This window comes from Ptiloglossa arizonensis, chromosome 11, assembly GCF_051014685.1.
Source record: "Ptiloglossa arizonensis isolate GNS036 chromosome 11, iyPtiAriz1_principal, whole genome shotgun sequence".
Classification (NCBI taxonomy): Eukaryota; Metazoa; Arthropoda; class Insecta; order Hymenoptera; family Colletidae; genus Ptiloglossa; species Ptiloglossa arizonensis.
This window is the reverse complement of record NC_135058.1, coordinates 5,347,261-5,369,411: the sequence shown is the minus strand read 5'-3', so window position 1 is coordinate 5,369,411 and position 22,151 is coordinate 5,347,261. Positions and strand designations below refer to the sequence as shown.

The window sequence follows — 22,151 nt, the reverse complement described above, 5'->3', positions numbered from 1 at the left end:
AACCGAATAGAACACCAACCCTTGGAATCGTGCTCTCATGGTTTTCGCAAAACAGCGAGTGTCGTTTGTACGCTTGTCTATAATTTTCCTCGAACAGTTGCGTATAATTTTATTCGAAGACCGTAAAGATTAAATTAAAAGAAAAATGCATTCGTAGAACGACGACAGTGACGGTGAATTATTTACGAATAATTTATCAGAAATTTCTATCGAAAATTACTCAAGCGCGATGAAATAAATCTTTCCTTAAAAAAGAAAGTAAAGGATACTGTCTGTCGTTACGAACGTTCATTATTAAATTTCTAATAATGTATAGCGGAATTTTCTAGCTATTTCCAGAAACGTGCCGCGCTGATAGGCTGGTGCGAAAATTTGACCGTGCTGATCGTTGGACGTTTATCGAGAAATTTATTGTAAAAGGAAGTTTCTCGATGTCGAGATGTGCAATACTCGTACGCGTACAGAGATCGTAATATTAACACAATATTAACACAGCACGAGCCACCGTACCGTTAACCAACTCGACGACTCTGAAAAATCCAAGACGAAGCGATCGTAAAGTCCTCGAAACGAAGAAAAAACTTACGAATTTTTACACACGTCGTGGAAACTCCACGTGCACGCGCGTGAAATCGAACTCGGCGAAACGCACGAATGTTACACGTAATTGAACCGCAGCTCTGCACCGATTAAGGTAACCGTTCTTTATTACCGAATGAAATACCACCGAACGCGCATCGTACGTTTCGCATCGCCATTTTACGAGACATCTTCGATGCTATAATATTCTACGTTTTACGACTTGAATACCTTCCGAGATATTTTTCGAACGATACCGTAGAGGCGACGCGCCGAGATTTTCCACTCGTTCGCGCGATCAGATTTTTAACCGTGAATCGTTGGTAGAGCAATAAATGAGTATAATAATAGCGCGTATAAATGATCACCGATGTAAATTCGCAATATTTTGAAATATAATTTACGATGGGCAATAAACTTTCCAATATGGATAACAAATGTACTCTGACGGTAAATCAATTGATTTTACCGTTTAAAGAAACATTTCTACTGGAAAATATATCGAGATCGACTACGATCGTATCGTACGTTATTTCACGAACTTAAGTTTCAATTTCCACAGGATCGTGATTGTAAAAGGTATCAAATTTGAACAGTGTTCAAACGTTGATTAAAAGTACCGTTTCACGGTCAAAACGAAGTCATTCTCGAGAAACTTTGGTTCTCTTTCGAGGAAATTCGAATTGAATCGACTCGACGTTCGATATGTTAAAATGAAAGTAAATAATGATTTATGCGCGAAGAGTCACGAGTTCCATACGCTTTCGCTTTTCCGGTTGAATCTGCCATTTTCTCAGCTATGGTCACCCTTAGGTCAAGTTGTCATATGAATGAATTTATCATTTCGTCAGCTGCAAGATTTATGGTAATACGGATACGAATGATTCCATTCGAAGACTAATATCGATGACCTTCGAATCTTAAAGGAAAGGACGGAAACAGTTTTTCCAGTCGCATCAAGTTTTCGTATTATTTGTGGTAAACGAAATATTTTACATCTACGAATAAGGTATCAAGGATTTTTCTTGCCAACAAATTATACAAAAAAGAAGAATTACGGTAAGAGTACAAAATTCCTGCTATTTGTTAGAAGAAACGTGATTACCGGTGATCAAGACGATTCTAATTTTTCTTCGTGTCACGTGAAAGCAGTCATCAAGATGAATTTAACGGATAATATCCAGTAATGTTCAAGGTTCGTCGGGGTCAGCCATGAAAGACACAAGAAGAATCTGGTACACGTTAGAAGCGAAGTTGAACGACGAACGTATGAAATATCTACTAAATCCTCTTTATGTCCTTCATTTGCAACCTCCTCTAACCTCGAATAACTATTGTACTATTATATTATACGCAGTGTACAGGGTATCTCATTTATTATCATCATCTTGTATATCTTCGTTACTTGAAAAGAAAATGATTCCTCAAAGAAAGGGTTATTGTAGCACGATGGAATAAATATTACAATTAACTATATAATAAATAATACTATCCCCCTTAGAATCGTATATCTCGAAATTTTACGATCATCGACAATACTTTCTATTTGTAGCGGACCTACATAGTTTTATGAACATATTGTTACAACGATAAAAAACTTTAATCATTCGTATTGTTACAGAGTTCTCCGTATAAATTTACTCGAGTATAAAGAATCGTATTTCGTGACGACTGTACGGAGGTGAAATTATAATCGAAGTTACCGAGTGAAGTTCATTTCGGTAAGTACCCAAAGTAATGACCATCAACGTCAAAGTACTCCTAAAGTAAGTACTCCTAAGTTTTTTTTTTTTTCTAAATATAAAATAATCGCCATAAGTGAAACAAATGATAGCAGTTTGTACAGAAATGAACGAATTCGTCCGCTTACTTGCAAACTGAGAAGAGGTACAGGCGTGTCCATGACTTCGGCGAAGCACAGAGCGATCATCAACACCACGACCAGCTGGCCGTACACGTTCGAGAGGACGACCCATAATTGAGAACTGCAACAGTTTATTGAAACGAATTATTGTTTATAGAAACGATTATTGTGGTATTTAATTATATTTAATATATTTCAATAATTAATATTTAATTACGCAAACGATGGTGTCTTAAAAGGATTCGAAGTGACCCAACAGATCGTTCGGACCTAACCCAGACCTAACTCGTACGACTTTCGTACCTTTTCCGCGTTCTAAGAAAAATACAAAAGCGAACCCATTAACGATAGAAACGATTATTGTGGTATTGACTAACCCATTAACGGTAAAAACGATTATTGTGGTATTGACTAACCAATTAACGGTAGAAACGATTATTGTGGTATTGACTAACCCATTAACGGTAGAAACGATTATTGTGATATTGATTTGAATTACTCCACTCTGGATCGTTCATAAATTACGCAAACGATGGTGTCTTAGAAGGGTTCGGAGTGACCCAACAGATCGTTCGGACCTAACCCAAACCTAACCCAGACTTAACTCGTACGACGTTCGTACCTTTTCCGCGTTATAAGAAAATTACAGAAGCAAACCCATTAACGGTAGAAACGATTATTGTGGTATTGATTTGAATTATTCCACTCTGGATCGTTCATAAATTACGCAAACGATGGTGTCTTACAAGGGTTCGGAGTGATCCAACAGATCGTTCGGAGAGCGTGCTCTAGAAAGAATCCTAGAGACCAAAGACTTGGTGGGTGCTGCGGATCTGCTCGTGTCAGCTGGTGCTGTCTCGGTGTCCGTGGTCCTCTCACCCCGGTTAGGGGTACCCCCAGGTGCACCCTCCACGGTGCCACCCGTTGTGCTGCCCGTTTCGTTCAGGCTGTCCTTGTCGTGTTGCTCATTGCTGGCTGTAACAATTCGAAGCAAACACTTGAGCCACACGATCGCTCGGAGTGGACCGAAAAGAAACTTTTTCAATTGGTTTCGTTAAAAAGTTGAAATCAGTATTGTTCGATTGGCTCCATCGAGAAAGTTGAAATGAAAATTGTTCAATAGGCTACGCCGAGAAAGTTGAAATGTAGATTTTTGTACGGTAGACATCGTTGAAAAAGTTGAAATAAAAGTTGTTCAATAGGCTCCGTTGGAAAAGTTAAAATGAACATTTTTCAATGGGTCGAAAAAGTTGAAATATCGTTATCTTGTATCACAGGGATATTTAGAAACGGAACTTACGTAACGAAAGTCCCATTCCGAATAAAATTGATAAGGAATAAAAGTAAAAGTTCTTTAGGTGTTATTGAAAACATTATTATCTACTGTACAATGTAAATTCGGAGTTTTGATAAATAACCACGTTTCCGTGGAACTTCTGCTGTAACGATTTTAGAATATCCGCGAGAACAATTTTTAAAACAGTTTTTCGAAATGATTAACTGTTCTTTTTACGATCCCTGCAGTAAAAGATGTCGAATAAAATCACCGTATATCGATCCATTCTGATGTTTAAATTTTTATTCATAGATCGCGAAACATACCGTTCTACCGTTTCAATTTTATAATTTATATTCGAGTTTTTCGCCTTTTATTCGTCGTTCGAAATTTGTATCTAGATAAAATGATTCCCCCGCTACTGGAACCGGATAATCGCCACTCTCTTCGGCGTTTTGGGTCAGTGGACTGATATACGTAACTTTCGCTGGAGGAATTCGCGCGTCTCGTTCGTTTCGATGCGATTCGGATTCGATATTGTTTCTCGAGCGTTCTCGATACTCGAGACGCGATTCAAAAAACCATGCGCCGCGAAACGAATTCGCGAATTAGAAAAGTGACGACTCGTTTTCGCGCCGATCGAGCATCGAACTAGCCGATGACTCGGATCGCTCGTAACGCGGACATTCGCGTCGAAGTTTCGAGACACGGTAATTACGATGCACCGGATACATAATAATAATAATCCACGGAACGAAGAATCTGAAATAAATCTCGCGAAGTGGGTGTAGACCAACGATCGAAACGTTCAAGTGTCTACGAAACGGTGGCAAAGATACGTGTAATTTTTTTCGAAAGTATGCTAAGCGATACGTCGCAATTTTTTTTTTTACTTATTTTATCTTATCGAGGATCACCGCGACGATAGATGACTATGGATTCGTTAAGATGCGTTAAAGTGTTGGCAATTAACGGACGCACAGCGCCGTGTAATTAATTCTAGGGAAAATTCAACGTATTTCTCGACGAACACGATTCCAACGATGATAGTGGCGAACTCGCGGTGTCGCTTCTTCGTTGAACATTTTACTGGATCAAATTGTACGCGATACTTTGATCAGGAAGCGTCGAAGCGAGCTAGATCCGGCTGATTTAGTAGAACGCAACACCGAAAGAATGAAATCGGTCGGCGATCACTCGACTTCTATCCCGTTAATGATTAGGCTCTATTCGAGGTACAGGAAAATTCCATTTACACGAACATGTCGGGGATTAGAGGGTTCGAATTATAGACTCACCGACCGATCGTCTATTACCGATTTCTCTGGTGGATAAATAATAGAAGCTGACGTTCGTAACATCGAATTCGAGTCGAGTAAAAGTAGCTCGAGTGATAGTTTTTATTCTGTATTAACGCAGGATGAGTGGACAATTATTTCCGATTTTTATTCCGAGCTTTCATCATTTCCGGAACACGCAACGAATCTTCATTTTTTGATACGATGGATAAAAAGGAGACGATAATTCATACATCATCTGCTCTCGCTTCTCTTTGTCTGTGTCTTTGATGTGCTCGTGGAAACGTCTCCCAGAATTTCGAAAATGATCAGTTCCTTCATTTTCTATACGCGAAATTACGATTTGCAGTGCCGAGACACTTCACGAAGAATATAGACGAGTCTTGACGAGTAAATATAAAATATATTAAACGTCTCGATTATGTTCGTATGCAAATTTCTCGCGGGAGAGATCCTTTCTATTTTTCTTTCTCTTTTATCAATACGGTATCGGACAGATATCTTCTAACGAAAGGATCTTCGTCGTTCACATGTTTATCATTAACACGACTAACTATCATTACACGTATCGAACCTCACGGGATAGATAATCCTTTACTTTTATCATTGGTACGTAACCTCGCGAATTTATCGAGCTACACAGGAAAGATAATTTTGTATCTTTATCATTGATACGCAAACTCGTGTAAAAAAATAATCACTGCTCGTGTCACCCGGTCGAGCACCGCAACGAGAATTTATTCAGCTCCGGTGCAAATCGATCCGAGCGTCTCGAAAGAAGAGATAATTTCTTACGTGCTATTAATACGTGAGTTTGTGTACGATTCCCCGCGCGGATCGTTCCGAACGTAACGTTGAAATTGATCGGTGCCCGGTACGTGTACCCTTCCCGTGAGAATACCGTGGCTGGTCGGTGTATCTCGACGAAACGAAATCGACGTTCTGAAAAACGACCCGCGAGAGGCTTCGAACGATAAGTAATGATCCGTGACAAATGGGGAGCTAGGGATAATCGATCGCCGACCGGTTTCGAAACTCTTCGACGGGCACCGACGCGACGTGCAACGAGGATATAATATATATTCCGTTACTCGTGCGTGATACCATCTTCTTGCGCGCGGGGTCCCGGAAACCGTCGGCGCGGGAAAATCAATAGCGTCGCCGATAAACCGTAGTCGGGAGGGGGTAGGGGGTGGGGGGAAAGCCGTGTTTTACGGTCTCGCGGCCACGCAACCACGAGACCTCGAGTGCGTACGGAGTTGCATCGAGGGGAGGGGGCGAAGGTCATCGGGGGCCAGGTGAACGGGAGGGGTCGAGATTCGAGGCTTATTACAACAACGATCGCGAACCATTAACGAAGACGAGAGCCATTGTACGACCGTGCGAGCTTACGGAACCATGTGCTTGATAGATGTGACGCGATGATGAGTAAGGCCCGCGACCCGCCGGGGTACGAAACGTGGAAGAAAATTCATCCAGGATGGCTTCGGGGGAGTCAGAGATGACGATAAAGCCTCATTGTGCGCGTTCACCGCGATGCTGGTTCGCCGCAACGTCCAATTGGAGAGGAAAAAAGTCAAGAAAGAAAGAAAGAAAGAAAAATACTCGCACCGCGATCGTAGACAACCGATCCCCGGTAGAGGCTGGAGGGGGTAGGGGGGTTGAGTTATGAGAAAATGATACACTCGGTGTGCCTGAGTTACGAGGAAACGATACAGTCGAGGGAGCTCCTAACCGCGTGTCTTAAAATATGTTGAGGTATTCCGACGGGCGAATCGCGTTTCATCAGCCGCACGTGCAGCCGCGCGCGAGTTATCGCCCCGTGAAACAAACCAACATCGGGCGGAGGGGGGGGGGGATTAATGTAACGAGAAATTTTAATGAATTAAAGCATCGTCTCGAGCGAGACGAATCACTTAGTTGGATACGGAGCTGAGAAGAACGATCATCGATCTGAGGCCAACGTCGATTTGTTTCGGGGGAACGAATCGATTTCCGATACACGAGTCGAGAGTACTTAAATTTTTACGAATAGAACCAGACGCATCGATCGAATGAGACGGATCGAACGGTTTCGATCGTTTTTTTTTTTTACATCTCGGACGATTGAAATACGATCGAGACTGAACAATTCCTTTCAGAGAATTGAAATTTCTTTACAACGAAATTAACGAACGATCGTCGGTACAACAATTGGAAGCTTTCTTCGTGGAGAAATGTGTCGATCGAGTGTTTTCGGATGTATTTCGAATTTTCGTAGATCATCGACCCTGGCCTCTTTTTTCTTTTTTTTTTTTTTTGGATCTTCGCACGTTTCAGTTTCTTCGAGGTCCGTGTTCGAATTTTTGGATCGATTTGAAAACGCGCGCGTAATTTTAGAACGATCGTGAACACTTTGTACCGTCGAATGTGAAACTGGTGACCCAGTTCGGTAGAAAATTAGGTCGATCTTCCGTGAATTTGAGGGCTTGCGGTTTACCATGGATCGTCTTTGCGTCGTCGGAGAGTTTATAAGAAAAAAAAAAAAAAAAGTAGAAACTCGTCCGTCGGACGGTGGATGGGTTTAAGAAATTCATCTTTCGCGCTAGACGCGTCCGCAGAATCGTAAAATCTTTAAATTTCAACACGCAGTCCGTATCGTAAATAACAACAGATTATACGTTCGACACACGACACGACACTTGACGGTTTTATTGCCGAAATGTAAACGACGCACTATCGAAATAAACACCTAATTCTGCACGGTAATCGTGCTATTAGTACCTGTTGCTTTTTTTTATATATATATGAAAACGATTACTGTGGTGAAAAAAATAACGAAGAGAAAAATTGTCACGATGTTTGGCAAGGAATAGCACGAATAAATTGACAAAATTTCTTTGGTACATATAGTATTCTATTATTCTCATTACCAAATTGTTTCTTTCAATGGTATAGAATACTTGAAATATTCAAACTATTTCTTTTCAACTTCGTACGACTTTGAATACATTAGAACACAATGTGTCGCTAAAATGTAGCTAACCGTTTCATACGATACAAAAGCAAACAGAACTTTCTATTTAAAAGAATCTAGGTCACGACCTTCAACTTCGAAACGTATTGCAATGTTTAAAAATCGATACGAGCCGACATATTCCATGCACAAAGCAGTGAAACTCTTCCTCTAATTTACGCCTATTCACTTCTAAGAAACACACCGTGTATCGATCAAATTCACATCCCTGTACATCCTTGATCGAAACCAAAGTTGTTGGACACGTCTTTGCATTAACGAAGCAAAGACCATGGATCATCGTTTCGTCACTTGTCACTGTGATATTAACCAGGAGGACCGCGGAGATGAAACGAAACATCTGCCGAATAAGCCGTAGCACCGAAATTCGATATCGAAGTCGAAAGCAACGCGAATGAGAAAACAAACAAGTTAAATCTACGACACATTTTCCCGTAGTGGAAAAATTTCCGAACGATCGCCTCTCCACGGCCACGATTTTCCCAAGAAAAGTTACGACGTATTTCGTACGATATACAATGAAAGTATAACGAGAGAGAAGCCGTTGAACGATCGTCGAGAAACTTTTCATTTTTAAATGCGATACTTGTTCGCCCGCGCAACAACTGGAGAAGTAATTGTCCAGAGTGGTTTGCGCGCCAACTGTACCGTAAAACTCGAAAATTTACCTCGTCGTTTCTATCGATGAAGGACTACTATCGTGTTCACGGATGCACTCGAGTCACAGTCCATGGCGATCGATTCGAGAGTCTTTCTTGAGGAGAAACGAGGGACACGTTTTCACGGAAGAGCAGGGAGCAATGGAGATCTGCTCCAGACACTATCACAAAACGGAATGGCTGAGTAACCCAGAAATGTGCAGCGAAGAAGATCGACTGGTCCGAGACGTCGAACCGGTGGTGGTGGCTACGATGATGAGGACGATTATGCCGTTGATGATGATGATGATGATGATAATGATGACGACGACGAAGACGAGGACGACGACGATGATGATGATGATGATGATGATGGTCATGATGTTGTCGTTTCTCGTAGCCTCGTTTTCAACGCGCATTGACCACGTGCCGCTTAACTTGCATTGCTTTTATTTTCGCGCGACACATTGCTAGCGAGGCTGAGAATATCGGCTAAGATGTATTTTTATCGATTTGAAAAACAACCTAAATGCGTCCCGAAGAAATTCGAATCGAATAATCGCGATGTAAACTTCTTTTCAATCGAAAATATCGTCTCGACGAATGTTCGACAGTGTTTTTCTTTAGGTGCGAGACACCACCGAAGATCTCGGAGATATTCCGTGAATTTAGAAATCGATCTACGCGTTGACGAAACTCAAATCGAGCAGACACAATCGAGTAGGCAGTTTATCCATTTGATTAAAAATTGTCTCTCGATGAATTTTCAACCGCGATACGACTGAATTGGAATTGGAAAGCGATCTGGGTACATCTTGAGACAAATTTTGTCTTCGTTCTCGATCGAGTTCTCCAAGTACCGATTAATCTTACCAAAGTCAAAACACATCATTCGTCGAGTGAATGTATTCGGTAATATGAATTATTGTAATGTACATTCTTCTAGAAAGTAGTATATACGTTCCAACATCTTGAAGTCCACAACTACTTGTATCGTACACGCCACTACATACTTGAAAAACCTATAAATTCTCCAAAATCTAACCACCGTCTTCGAACTACGGACTGATTGAAAAAAAGAAAGAGAGAAACACGTGAAAAAAATCTACCATTTATTGTCTAAATTTACAAACTTCTTTTACAAATTTTCTTTGCACTACACTCTCGTGCTTCGTTACCGAATTGCCTTGTGTCGTAACGCCCACTTTCCATTCCCTAACACTCATCGACGTCTTCTGTTTCGTTTCAATATACTCGTTCGTTTGAGTACAAACGCGAAATGGTTTCGTATCGAGCTCGAGAACAGTTCTCGAAGCCATATCCGGTTGGATTCGGTCGAAATTCGATCCTCGACGCGTCCAAGGAAAATCCGCGTTACTTACAGGACCGAACCGATGAAAAACGTGTTCGAAGGATTATCTTGTTCGCGAGAGCGCGCGCCAACGCGCACGGTGTGCAACAAACCAAGTAAACTGCGACACCGAGATTAATACGTTCACGTGCACGCCACTGTTATAATCCGATTAATCGCTCGCCTCCTAGAACGCGGCTGCGTAATAGGATGACTTATTATCCCATAATGCGCGATCCGCGGCACGCTATGAGAACGTAGAGACGAACGGCGGGAAAAATACACGGCAACCACCTGTTGGATGAATTATCGGCTCTGGCCGTGGCTGGAATCGCGCGGTGTACGTTTATTCGAATTTTTCAACGGTCGAGCTCGCTCAATGGATTTCGCGTTAGGGGATTCCACTATCGCGAGAAGCTGAATCCAGGAATCCAACGAGACGAAATTCCGATTAAGCGCGACCTTAATTCGAATCTATTAACACCAACCGCGCGATGGGAATACCAACCGTGATGCATCGTACGTAAACGTACAAGTAGGTACGTACGTGTACACGTAGGTACGTATCCGAGTATTTCCATCAACAGCGAAATAATCGGCACGGCTTGAAATTGATTCGATACGAGTAGAGAAAGATAAATAAATTCGATTTAGAGATACACATACCGTATATCTTGCGAACGTCGGCTTAGATGTACAGAGTGTACGCTTTAACCCGACACGTTGGAATGTTTGACGAACGATGGTATCGTAACAATTTTCTACGCAGGAAGATGGAGACGTTATTTGTACGATTTACTTCGTATCGAAGAACTTTTTTAAGAATATATTCTCGATAGCTTCGTTTCTTTATTATTGACCGTAGATTGTATTCAATGTTAACCGGTGTGTTATTATTTCGTTCGTTTCATCGAGTTTGTAATCGGAAATTGGTATTTCGAGACAATTATTTGAGATTAAATCGACGAGCGACAAGTCAATTCGTAAAGGATCAAGGATTCGTTCGAATCGGGATATCGTGATCCTTCGTGTCGGATAGCCATTTACGAACGAATAGTGTGTTGTACGAGTGACCTTTGGTTTTCCATCGAGCGACGAAACAGATAACATTGAACGGTCAGCAGCGGCCGAGCAACCACCTCGAGAAGGATACATCGATGATAATCATTCTGTCCAAAGATGTATCTATCGACGCAAGGACTGTGACAAAGGTAAGTTCATTATGTACGAACGATCGATCGATTTCGATCGAAAGGGACATTTTATATGTCTTTATTCTCATTTTATATAATTATTTCGTTACGATCTCTTCTCGAAAAATCGCAAACGAAAATATATTTGTGTTATTTCCAAGTGTACTTTTATGTATTCGCTGTACAAATTACTATACTTGGGAAATATTTCGAGACGTATTAAAAATCTAAAACCCTGAAGAATCGATCCCCATGACGATAACAGAGGTAGACAAATTTTTACCTAGATACAAGTTTCGAACGATGAATAAAAAATGAATAACTTTTTATTCCGGACTCACTTAGTAAATATTAGAATTTCATTATCGATTGAAATATCACCGTGAACGAATTCGATACAAATTTAACTGTCCAATCGAATAAACCATTTATCATCATCCTTCGTTCGAAAAAAATGCCCCCTGGGTTTTATACGCGTGTTCTCGGTGTCAATAAGAAATACGGGCGCGGTAATTGAATATTTGGACTGTCCCTGTGCCGACATAAATAGCAATATTGTAACAGGAACTGTGTACTTCATTAATTCGAGAATGCAATCATCCACAGTTTACGTAATAGATATTAAATTCTATTATACTCGTGGCAACACGAGAAGACTTCGAAAGTCTTTTCACCCAATTATTTCGTTAATCTTGACCTTGGCTTCGAGTAGTAAAGATCGTAAATTGTGATAAGAAAATATACCAAATCTACAATGAAAAGTGTGATAAAAGTTTATCATATTTTTAAATTCACTTTCGACGAGTCTTCCATTACTTCTGGTCGAGGATGTACATAATTGGTACCAGTAGGGGTTAAAATGTTCGAATTATGTCATTATTATCTGCTTTCTAGCACTCTTAAGTGATATTTTAATTGGATACGGTTCGTTTATTTAGGTCACCCTTGCGTAGAGATGGGCACAACTTCGTTCGAACAAAATATGAGAAACGAAACCAACGTGTAACGATTTGTTCGCGATGTTTGTTCGATCGTATAGTGAAATTTTTATTCATTCGTTGTGAAATATTTCATTTTTAGACACACCGCATTAACTTACAGTATTTGAACAATAACAACAAAAAAAACTTCTAATTTTCATTCGACGAGTAACGAATACTATAAAATTGTTCGAAAGTTGTTCACCTATCATTCGTTGTTTCGAATTCTTGTCAACCAAATTTTGTCTACAAATCTTTGTCTAACAAATCGTATTGATAAAAATGCACTTAATTATTCGTCGTAATTGGTAACGATTGTGTTACTTAAAATTTGAAATTGAATCGCTACCAACGCCTGTCACCGGTGACCAACAACGAGCAGTCGACGAGCCATCAACGAAACGTTGTTAGCTTCTTCTGTCGATCTAATCTGCTCGACAATTACGTGTTCACCGAGACGATGGCTACGGTAACACCCTTGGCGTCGTCGCATATTTATTATATTTTTTTTCTTTGTAGTTCACCCGTGCGAAACTAATCACCCAATTTTACGGCGCATAAAACTGAACAACTCCGTTACCGATCGAGATTGATGAACATTGTCTAATTCGACACGCCTCCGATTAAGACGTTTTTCGCTCGCGAATAAATAGATGAAAGAAATATGTTTAAAGGAAGACAATGCGTCCCTATCGGGGGCTCGATCGTTCCACGAACGAGGGAACTGGCATGTGACGCGTGAAATCGTGCCCGAAATTCGTTTTCAGCGGTCAACCGGTTTTCTCGGGATACGAAAGCGGTTCCCACCTTCGTTTCTGTCGGTGAAAAAAAGTTCATGAAAGTTTGAATGAGCAAATCGACCACGACACACCAACGACACAACGACTTCCCCCCACGTAGCGATATCTGCTTTCACGCGGTTCACGTACACCGTTCACGTACACTGTTCACGTTCTACGCGGTGTTTGCGTGTCCATGCACGAACCCAGAAGCGAAAAATTACCCTTTTTCCACGGGGGAAACGACGACGTTTATCCTTTTTCTTTTTTCCACCGAGATACCTTTCACCTCGTTTGTTCCCTGCTTTCACACTTTTGTAGCTTCTAAGCGCGTCACGGTGCGTGATCGTAGTCGATCACGAATTTTATTTCAACCACGAAGGTAAACGTAAACGCTCCAGAGGAGGTTCCATAAAGTTCTGTAGGAAGCTGACAAATTGGCGAATGCGAGGAACGCTGCTGGATTCATTTTTACCGGGATAAACACTAGTTAGTGGAAATTTTCGAAAACTCTAAATAATGACAATTTTCCGAAACTGTAATTTTTATGTTTCCCTACTTCGATACGATACCGTATATAGAAGGCTCACAAATTGACAAATGTGAGAAATGCTATCGGATTCATTTTTATCATTTTTGTTCATTTTAAACTCTAAACAATGAACATTTTCGGAAACTATAATTTTTATGTTTCCTTACTCCGATACGATACTACATATATAGAAAGCTAACAAAATGACGAGTGTGAGAAATGCTGTCGGATTCATTTTTATCATTTTTATTCATTTTAAACTCTGAACAATAAAAATGTTTAGAAACTATAATTTTTATGTTTCTTTGTGTCAATCCAATGCTGTGTGTGTGCTTTCATCGGAAATTAGAGCGCTAAAACCTTTCTTGCCCCTGTGACGACCTGCTCGTCAACTTACGAGCTCCCTGTAGTACGTTACAAAGAACGTCGACTCGTATGGGAAAGTCCCGCTACGTGTATTTTTTTGTGACGTACTGGGTGACCCATTTTAATCTACTCGCGCGAGATACCATGGAAGTTCAGTCCCGTGGGATTCAAACGTTCAACGTCTCGACGCCTGCGGGCAAATTGTGAACATCGTAGATACGAACGAGGAAAAAGGTCGAGCATAGAAGGGATCGCGACGCGTACTGGGTCAGACTTTTTAATCAGACGTTGTAAGACACGCGAGTAAGACACTCAACTGTTCATATTCCCCTTACTCGTGGTACCACATTCCCCTTAAGCCGAAAATGAACGTTTTTCTTCTTACGCTGCACATTTCTTACCGGACGGGTTCCTAATAAATTGTTCTGTCCGGGCATCGTTATTTGTGCGTAAAATATGTTCATCCTCACGATCAATAACAAATTATAAAAAATAGTCGATAAATGTCACTCAATATGTTTTGAAAATTGTCTGCTTCGTTGTTTCACGCGAAGAATCACAATGAACGGTATTTTAAGAATGGTATTTTAAAAAATGCGGCCATAATTTTAAAGATTAATTCAGAAGACAAATATAATAAAAGAATTCGTATAAATAATTGTCCCGACGTTATTTTAATACTCCAATCATTTTAATGTTATAATAATTGTAATAGTTGTTGAAAATTTTCTATTCGTACCACTTTGAACCAAAGAATGGATCGAGACGCTAGAAAACGTCTGTAACGATGTCAAATAAGACTAACGTTTGTACAAATTTTTTGATTATTTATGCGTATCGAAATCTTCGTATAAATTTTGCCACGTTTTACGAATCACGATCGAAGAATTAATTTTACACGAACGATAAATGTTCCAAGTCCTCTTAAGTATATTTACGAGTTCTTTATCATTTTTACAAAGCAAACGCAGCGCGCAATTAAATGGAAAAGCGCCGCTGATAAATACATAATTTAATCGTGAAAAAAAGCTGACATCGAATGTTATATTTAATAGCAAGCGGAATTTCTTGCAGCAACCTAATTTATGTTCGAAGCGGATACGACCGGATGCCGGGCACCATATGGGATGCGGAATCGCGAAAAATCGTACGTAACGTTTACGATGATACTAAACACTCGTTAAAAAAGAATTTCACAGTGTGTTTACAGTGCGTCGCGTGTCATATGCCAAGCGTTTAATCGTGTTTGAACCGTCAATTAGCGAATAGAAAACCGCGCGCTATTCGCGGCATTTAACGCCCAGGATCGAAACGATTTTTTCTTTCTTCAACGACCACGAATAAACTTGTTCCAATAGATTCTTGATAAGTATCTAATTTCATCGTGGATACTTCCATGGTCGTTGTCACCTCTTGAAAACGGTACGTAATATTGCTCGATGCAAATTCGAGACGATAATAACGATAATCGACATTGACAATTCTTTTAATTTCAAATAAGATTTACAACTTTCTTCTTTGTTAAAACTCGTACGAATTATATTCTCTAGTCCAGTTCTAGTTTCTTCGGTCTTTGAATTCTATCCTCCATTCTTATTTACGTGTCCTTAGCTGCAAGGACTTTCGAGTTGCAAATTGCTTTCGTAGATATTTAAGTAAAACATTTACCAAGTACAAGCAAAAAGTTAAGTAGACAACCATTGACATAGTTGCGAATCTAAGTACCGTGCAATCACCGGTAGGTAAATAAGAAAGCTTTATCTTCGAACGATGAAAGAAAATGAGGTTAGCCATTTTAATTCAAAATGTCTATAATACTTTCGAAGATTTGGAAAATTGTATATGTAAAAGTTAATAGCAACTGAGACGAGAAGAATATCGTATGTTCCTATCTCAGTCTCCATTAACGTCTCAATTTACTTAATCCAACGAATCTTTACGCAGCGTTGGCGCCTGTAATCATATCCACAATTTCATTTTCCATACCTTTGAGTTTCGTTCCAGATACAACTCAATGAATAGCGAACAAATAGCGGAAAAATTCAAAAGTGAAAGTTAGAAAAGACAGAACCTTGCAAAAACGTTACGCAATATAGAAATTCTATATTGTGTATTTGATTCCATATCGAATAACGTTATAAACTTTCTTCTTTACAGTATCGTAAATAAATTTGATTGATATCGATTGTCAACGAGTCCCACCTCGCTACAAATGAAATCATTACGGTCACAATGAAGAAGAAAGTTAATACCGGTAATTGACAACCGGACCAAATATTAAACATCAATTATTCGATATAAAATTTCTACGTTGCGTACAACGCGTATGCAAGATTTAATCCTTCGTTTGTACGGGAATTTGTATTCGGCCATTATTAACTTTCTTCTTCGTGGAGACGATGAAACTGACCGATGATCAATATTAATGTAAAAATTCTATACATTAATACCGATCATCGAGTCCCGTTTCCCTTGGTACGGGCTTTTTAAATGTTTCAACGAAGAAGAAAGTTAATAACCGTGAAATACAAATTCGTGCACGGTTGTACTTCTGCGACCCAATTTCGATACCCGTTTCGCACAGTTTTACTTCGTAATTAGAATATTTATTTATTTGCGTTTCACGTGCCCCGAAGATAACGCTCGAAAGGTTTCTCCTCGCTACGTGAAGGGTCTTCGCGAAGCGAAATTGTCCGCGTGAAAGCTCCCGTAAAATGGACACTTTAACGCGCGACAAACGACATTTTTCATCTTTAAGGCCGCTCGTGCCGAGGTGCAATTACGCAGCTCGAATTCGAAACCAATGAGACGACCATTGCCTGCTAGCAAAAGTGGATAACTGTACCAACGAAGACGATAGAGAAGGGAACAAGGTCCGCGTGTTCGCTTAACGACGTTAAGTAGGCGATGTGTAACACCGTCTAAGCCATCAGGAGCTTGTAACGGTAGCACCATGTGTTGGACAGATTGGTATACCATTCTTGATTAACGATCGCACTAATAACATCGTAGAAACGGAGTCCGAAGTGGAACGAGAAAGTAAAGGGTTCTCGAAGACAACGAGCATCGCCCGAAGGAGAACTGTGTCTCGTTTCACGTATAGTTTTCGATACGTTTATCATGTTTCAAGGTCATCTTAGGACGACCATATTTCCCGAGGAGCAACTACAAATACCAAAAATTGCCCTTCCTCGAGTTTACCGAATAATTGAAAATACATTTTTCTCACAATTATTCTCAATGCCCACTAAAGCGACAATTACCAAGTTTGGCAAGATCGATTGGACATTTCGGTACAATTCGTCGAACAAGAAATAAATAAATCGAACGATATTTAAAACGATCGCGTTAAAAGTCAGACGAGATTAGAAACGGAATACATTTTATCTTTATGTTGATAGAAAGTACGATCCCGGAGTTTCATCGGATACGGAACGACCAATATGAAATAGACATTCATAATGACGCGTTTCGTTTCCGACTTTGGATATCATTGTGTCGCGAGTTCGTTTTTCCTTTTTTTATCCGCCGCGTGATATCGCGATGAAAGTCAAGCTGGCCCGGTGATAACCATAAAAAAGCGAGAATACTTTTATGCCGTGGCGTTATTTGTTCCCGACACTATTTCAAACGACGATTTATCCCGGCACACCTTGTATATCGTTAATGCGCGCGGCCGATTCAAAGGACGGAGAAGACTTTTCTCCACTTTCTTTTCCATGAAACGAAATGCGCGCATCGTTTTAGCTTTACGCCATTAGCGACGTCATTACGCGGAAAGGACATTTGCTTGTCATGCATGATCGTTGGCGATCGCGACCTGAATTCCTCGATAAATTCGAACACAACGGAATATCGATGCGGAGCGTTTCGAATACATTGATTCGCGTACGATTCGCGAATCGAGGCGAGAAATTCTTCACGATTAATTCAACGCTTCAAAAATTAGATACAATTTTCCTCCGAGTATGAAAGAAAGTTGTAAAATCGCACGATCCTTGGCGGAGAATCCACGGAGAAAATGTTATTTCGTAACGACATTAAAACACTTCGTATAGAAAATCAACGGAGCTCTTTCACCGAAACACTGTTTCTTATCTTATCTCGGTGAATCATCGTTCTTTCGAGCGCGTATCTCGAGAAAGAAAGTTCGAACGAAAAAAGCGGTACGAAAACGTACCGTAGCGATTCTTCGTTTTTTTTTTTTTTTTTTTTTTCTTTTCCATCGCGAAATCGAGTTTGAAAACCGTGCTTCCTCGTTCGTGAGCGCGCATCCTTCGGTTCGGCGATGTTCCAACGTTGTTGGAATTCGATCCGTTGCTCGATAATCCGATCGTCCAGGAAGTAGTTAACGCATTTTCTACGCGCAGAAATCCGCGAAAGCTTGCAGGAAAGATTCGCGGGCGCTGATTGTGCCTACGTTTACACCGTAAAGAGGGAAATGAGACGAGAGCCGCAAAAACAGCGAAACTCGAGATAGCTGTCTATTCATTACCACAGGCTGCCACGATAAAAAGTAATTGAACTGTGAGATCCGCGAGAGCGGTTCGACGCGTACACCGGGAAACAATTTTGCACGCTGAGAACTCGAGCGTTCGCGTTCCCAAGAAATATTGAAATACACGATGGAAACTGTGCAGCGAAACGCTTGTTATTTCATCCTCCGAGTAGAATAAAATACCGGTTACAAAAGCGACGGGGCGAACGTTAATAAACGTTCGACGACTATCGAAACAAGTAACGTATTTTATCAGTCTCTTTTATTGGACACTTTCGAGTAATCTATAATTGAAAAACGTACTTAACGTTCGAATATTATTCGCACGAAGGAGATTCGTTGGAACATAAAGCAAGAGTACATACGTTACAATTTATCGCGTCGTAGAAAAATTTCCAATATTTATTATCGAAAGTTTGTTCAATGCGAGATGTTGACAAATGTACTATAAAAAATGTAGCACGACAATTGAGAAACGATCGCCACCGCGCGTGCGTCATTGGTGACCCACGATACGATAAGTGCGTTGCACGCGTTAATTGTACATCGTTCGACGATACTGCGTAACGTTTGATGATACTTATCTTTTTAACAATAACAAATATCGAGAGACACAAATCAAAGGTCCTCTGTGCGTCAACGGTGACCCACGCAGCGTAACATTTCTTAATTCGATCTCGCGTAAAAAATAAGCAATAATGAAATGTTTCATCGTACCGTGACTCTTAATGGAAAATATCGAGTGGTTTGAACGGGAATCTTCATTGTGGGTCTCTGGGGACCCACGCGATACATAATACAAAATAAACAACGACGAATCGACAGATCGATTCCAAACCTAATCCAGATCCCCTTTTCAAAGTTCCAGGAAGTATGCGTCCAATATTTGTTCAAATACTAAACTTCTAACTGCATCTACAACTCCATAAGGAGATCGTCTTATTAGGAAGCCTGTAAACAATTCTTATCCGACCGGTCGAATATAACATCCCGGAAGACAAGTGAATCGTGCCCGTTTCATCCTCATCCGCCCAGAATCAACGAATTCAAGAGTTAACCTGTTCTTCCGACATCTACAATCCGTATCTCGAAGAACGACAAGTACTAGGAGCCAGAAGCCAGCCTCGAATACCGTTAAACCATGAGCAGGAATTAACGTAGAACTACACGATGAAAAAAAATATCGACGAGTCTGTCAATAATGATCGATTGTTCTCGCAAAACCTGGAACCTCTTTTTAAAATTCCAGAAACCGTGGATCTAATATTTATTCAACCGAACTTGTAACTATATTCGCGACCGGTGACAAGATTACCCTATTAAACAATGACGAACCGACCAGATCAGGTATCGATTGCTCTCGTGAAACCTAATCTCAATTGAGACTCCTTTTTCATAATTCTAGAAAGTGTACATCTGATGTTCATCCAACCGAACTTGCAACCATATATCCACGACCGATAAAAGGATTATCGTATTGAACGATAACGAATCGAGAAGGTCCAATATCGATCGAGATCCCCTTCCAAAATCCCGGACAGTGTGCATCTAATATCAATTCGAGTGAACTTCTAACTGTATCCACGACCGATAAGAAGATTACCAGATTACGAAACTCGCGAACAATTCTTATCGGATCGGTCGATCGCACACATGCCCGTTCCATCTTGAAGGAATACAAGAGCGAAGCTTGTTAGCCTGCATCTACAGTCCGGATCTCGAAGAACGACAAACACCAGGCGCCAGCCGGCCTGGGAATACCGTTAGACAATGGACACGAATTAGATATTAGCGCGAAGCGACACGACGTATGTGAATATTGGTCACTCCGCTAATAAAGACACCTCGCACGTATCCAGACACCGATGCAGCACGTGAGCCACGTAGTGTATCTACCGCTAGTTGGTCCTTTTCGTCGTGGGCAATACCGTACGTCGAGGAACGAGCATCTTGCATACAAATACTCTCGCGTACGTCTTAATAAACGAAACCGTGCCGCGGGCCAGCGAAGTGTTATACCGTTTTACGCGAGCAGCCTTTCGTACACGATCCTCGTCGCGATTCGAGGTGCACGTACGTATCTCGTTCGCTCGATGAATCGTGAACAAAGATCATCGTCGTCGTCGTCGTCGTCGTCATTCTCGCGACGTTTCGTTCGACTCTATTAGCGGAATCCTCACCCTTCTTGTCCTTCAGCGACGACGTGGACGCGGTGGAGGCCTCGTCGGGAACGTCCACGGCTCGTTCCTCTTTCCCGGAGACCACACCGCTCATAGTACCCTCGAATTCTTCCTCCTCCTCGTTCGATTTGGTGATCTCGTCCTCTGGATCGTACTCGATCACGTTCCCATCGTCGATCTTCTTCCACTCGGAGATCTCCTTGGTCTCCGTTTGCATCGCGAAATCCTCGAGACCTGGTATATCGCGAATATCGGGTACCAGGGTCTCCTCGTCCTCCTCCCTTATCCGCCATTTGGCTCTCTGGCGATGCTCGGTAGCGTTCTCCTCGCGCGCCGCGATCTCGCTCACAGAATCCACCACTTCCTCGACCAACTCCTCCTCCTGGAGCATGTACTCCCTTCTTTCGTTCGGATTCTGATAGACCCGGTAGGGTCCGACGAGACCCACGATTCCACGAGGCATCGAAACGGATCTCTTCCAATCCGTTGGCTGTTGATCGGTATCTACCGCGTGGCTCCCGTACATTTCACCGAGATTGAAGAGACACCGCGGTTCCGGAAGCTGCTTGGACGCAACCTGCAACCACCGTTTCAATTCCTCCTGCCGCGAACGCACCTCCGACTGGATCTGTTTCTCCTCGTTGCTGGACTGTTCCTCGATCGGTTGGAGCAATCGTCTCGCCGGTGAACCAGTCTCCGGTAGTTGTACCTTCTTCGGTTTCCTCACCACGCTGTACAAAGGATCCTCGTCCTCGGCGTCCAGCACCTCGGTGTCACGAGAGGTGGTCTTGCTCTCGTTGGGCAACCAAACGTACGGTAGCTCCCTTTGCGCGTTTCGAGAAACGTCCAAGTCGTTTCGTCGCGATTTTTGCTCGCTATTCACCGCGCTGATCACCACCACCTTGCTCTTGACCCCTAGCGGTAGACTCCTCGTTCTCGTCGTCTCGTTGCTATCAAGAACGCTGTAGATCGGCTCGCGCGTCGCCGTTTGTATCCATCTGGGTCTACTCCTAGGTCTGGACGAGCACCTGAGCTTCTCCGGATCGACTGTGGCCGTCTTCCGTTCCACGTTCCCAACGGGTATACCCGTCAATTCGGCCACCATTGTGTGTTTTGGATTACCTTTATGGCTGATCGGGTGGTTCACCGGATGTCACGATCAGATCGTGACGGGCATATTAGAAGACCCCTCGACCACCCCGCCGATCTCGGATGATCGAAATACCTTCGGGTGTGACCTGGACGCGTTAGTACGCGGGGAACATCCAGAATTCTTGCTAAATATCGCGTCCAGTGGTCTCTTCGCTGGTAAGTGGCGCGTCTTCGTCCACTTTGAACCAAGTCTTTGGTAACGTTGGTAATTTTTGTGACTTTGTTGGGTCGATGGACACACGAGACACCTTTACACCGAAACAGATACCGAGTCCGCGTGTTTCGTACAGAACGTACGACGTGTGTTTCGTCTCCGTGAACGAGACCCAAAATGGAGTACGATTGTTTCGATGCTCGTTTCGACCGGCTCCCAAGTGATTGCACATCGAACTGAACAGAACGGACGAACACTTTTATATTCCCTCGCGATCGATTCGAGACACGTGGGA

General features: G+C 41.7%; 1 protein-coding gene across 2 annotated transcripts in view; it reads right to left on the bottom strand.

Moving 5' to 3' along the window:
- LOC143152889 (proton channel OtopLc) overlaps window positions 1-22,151 on the bottom strand; it is a 36,896-nt gene that overhangs the window by 6,285 nt on the left and 8,460 nt on the right. Inside the window, exons 1-3 of one of the 2 annotated variants that reach the window (XM_076323486.1) lie at window positions 8,702-8,899; window positions 3,190-3,418; window positions 2,450-2,564 (exon numbers count right to left, since the gene is read on the bottom strand). In XM_076323486.1, the coding sequence (XP_076179601.1) occupies window positions 2,450-2,509 (60 nt within the window). In that variant the 5' untranslated portion in view covers window positions 2,510-2,564; window positions 3,190-3,418; window positions 8,702-8,899. Of the gene's footprint in view, window positions 1-2,449; window positions 2,565-3,189; window positions 3,419-8,701; window positions 8,900-22,151 lie in introns of those variants that run through there. The other variant, XM_076323484.1, reaches the window with a different exon arrangement.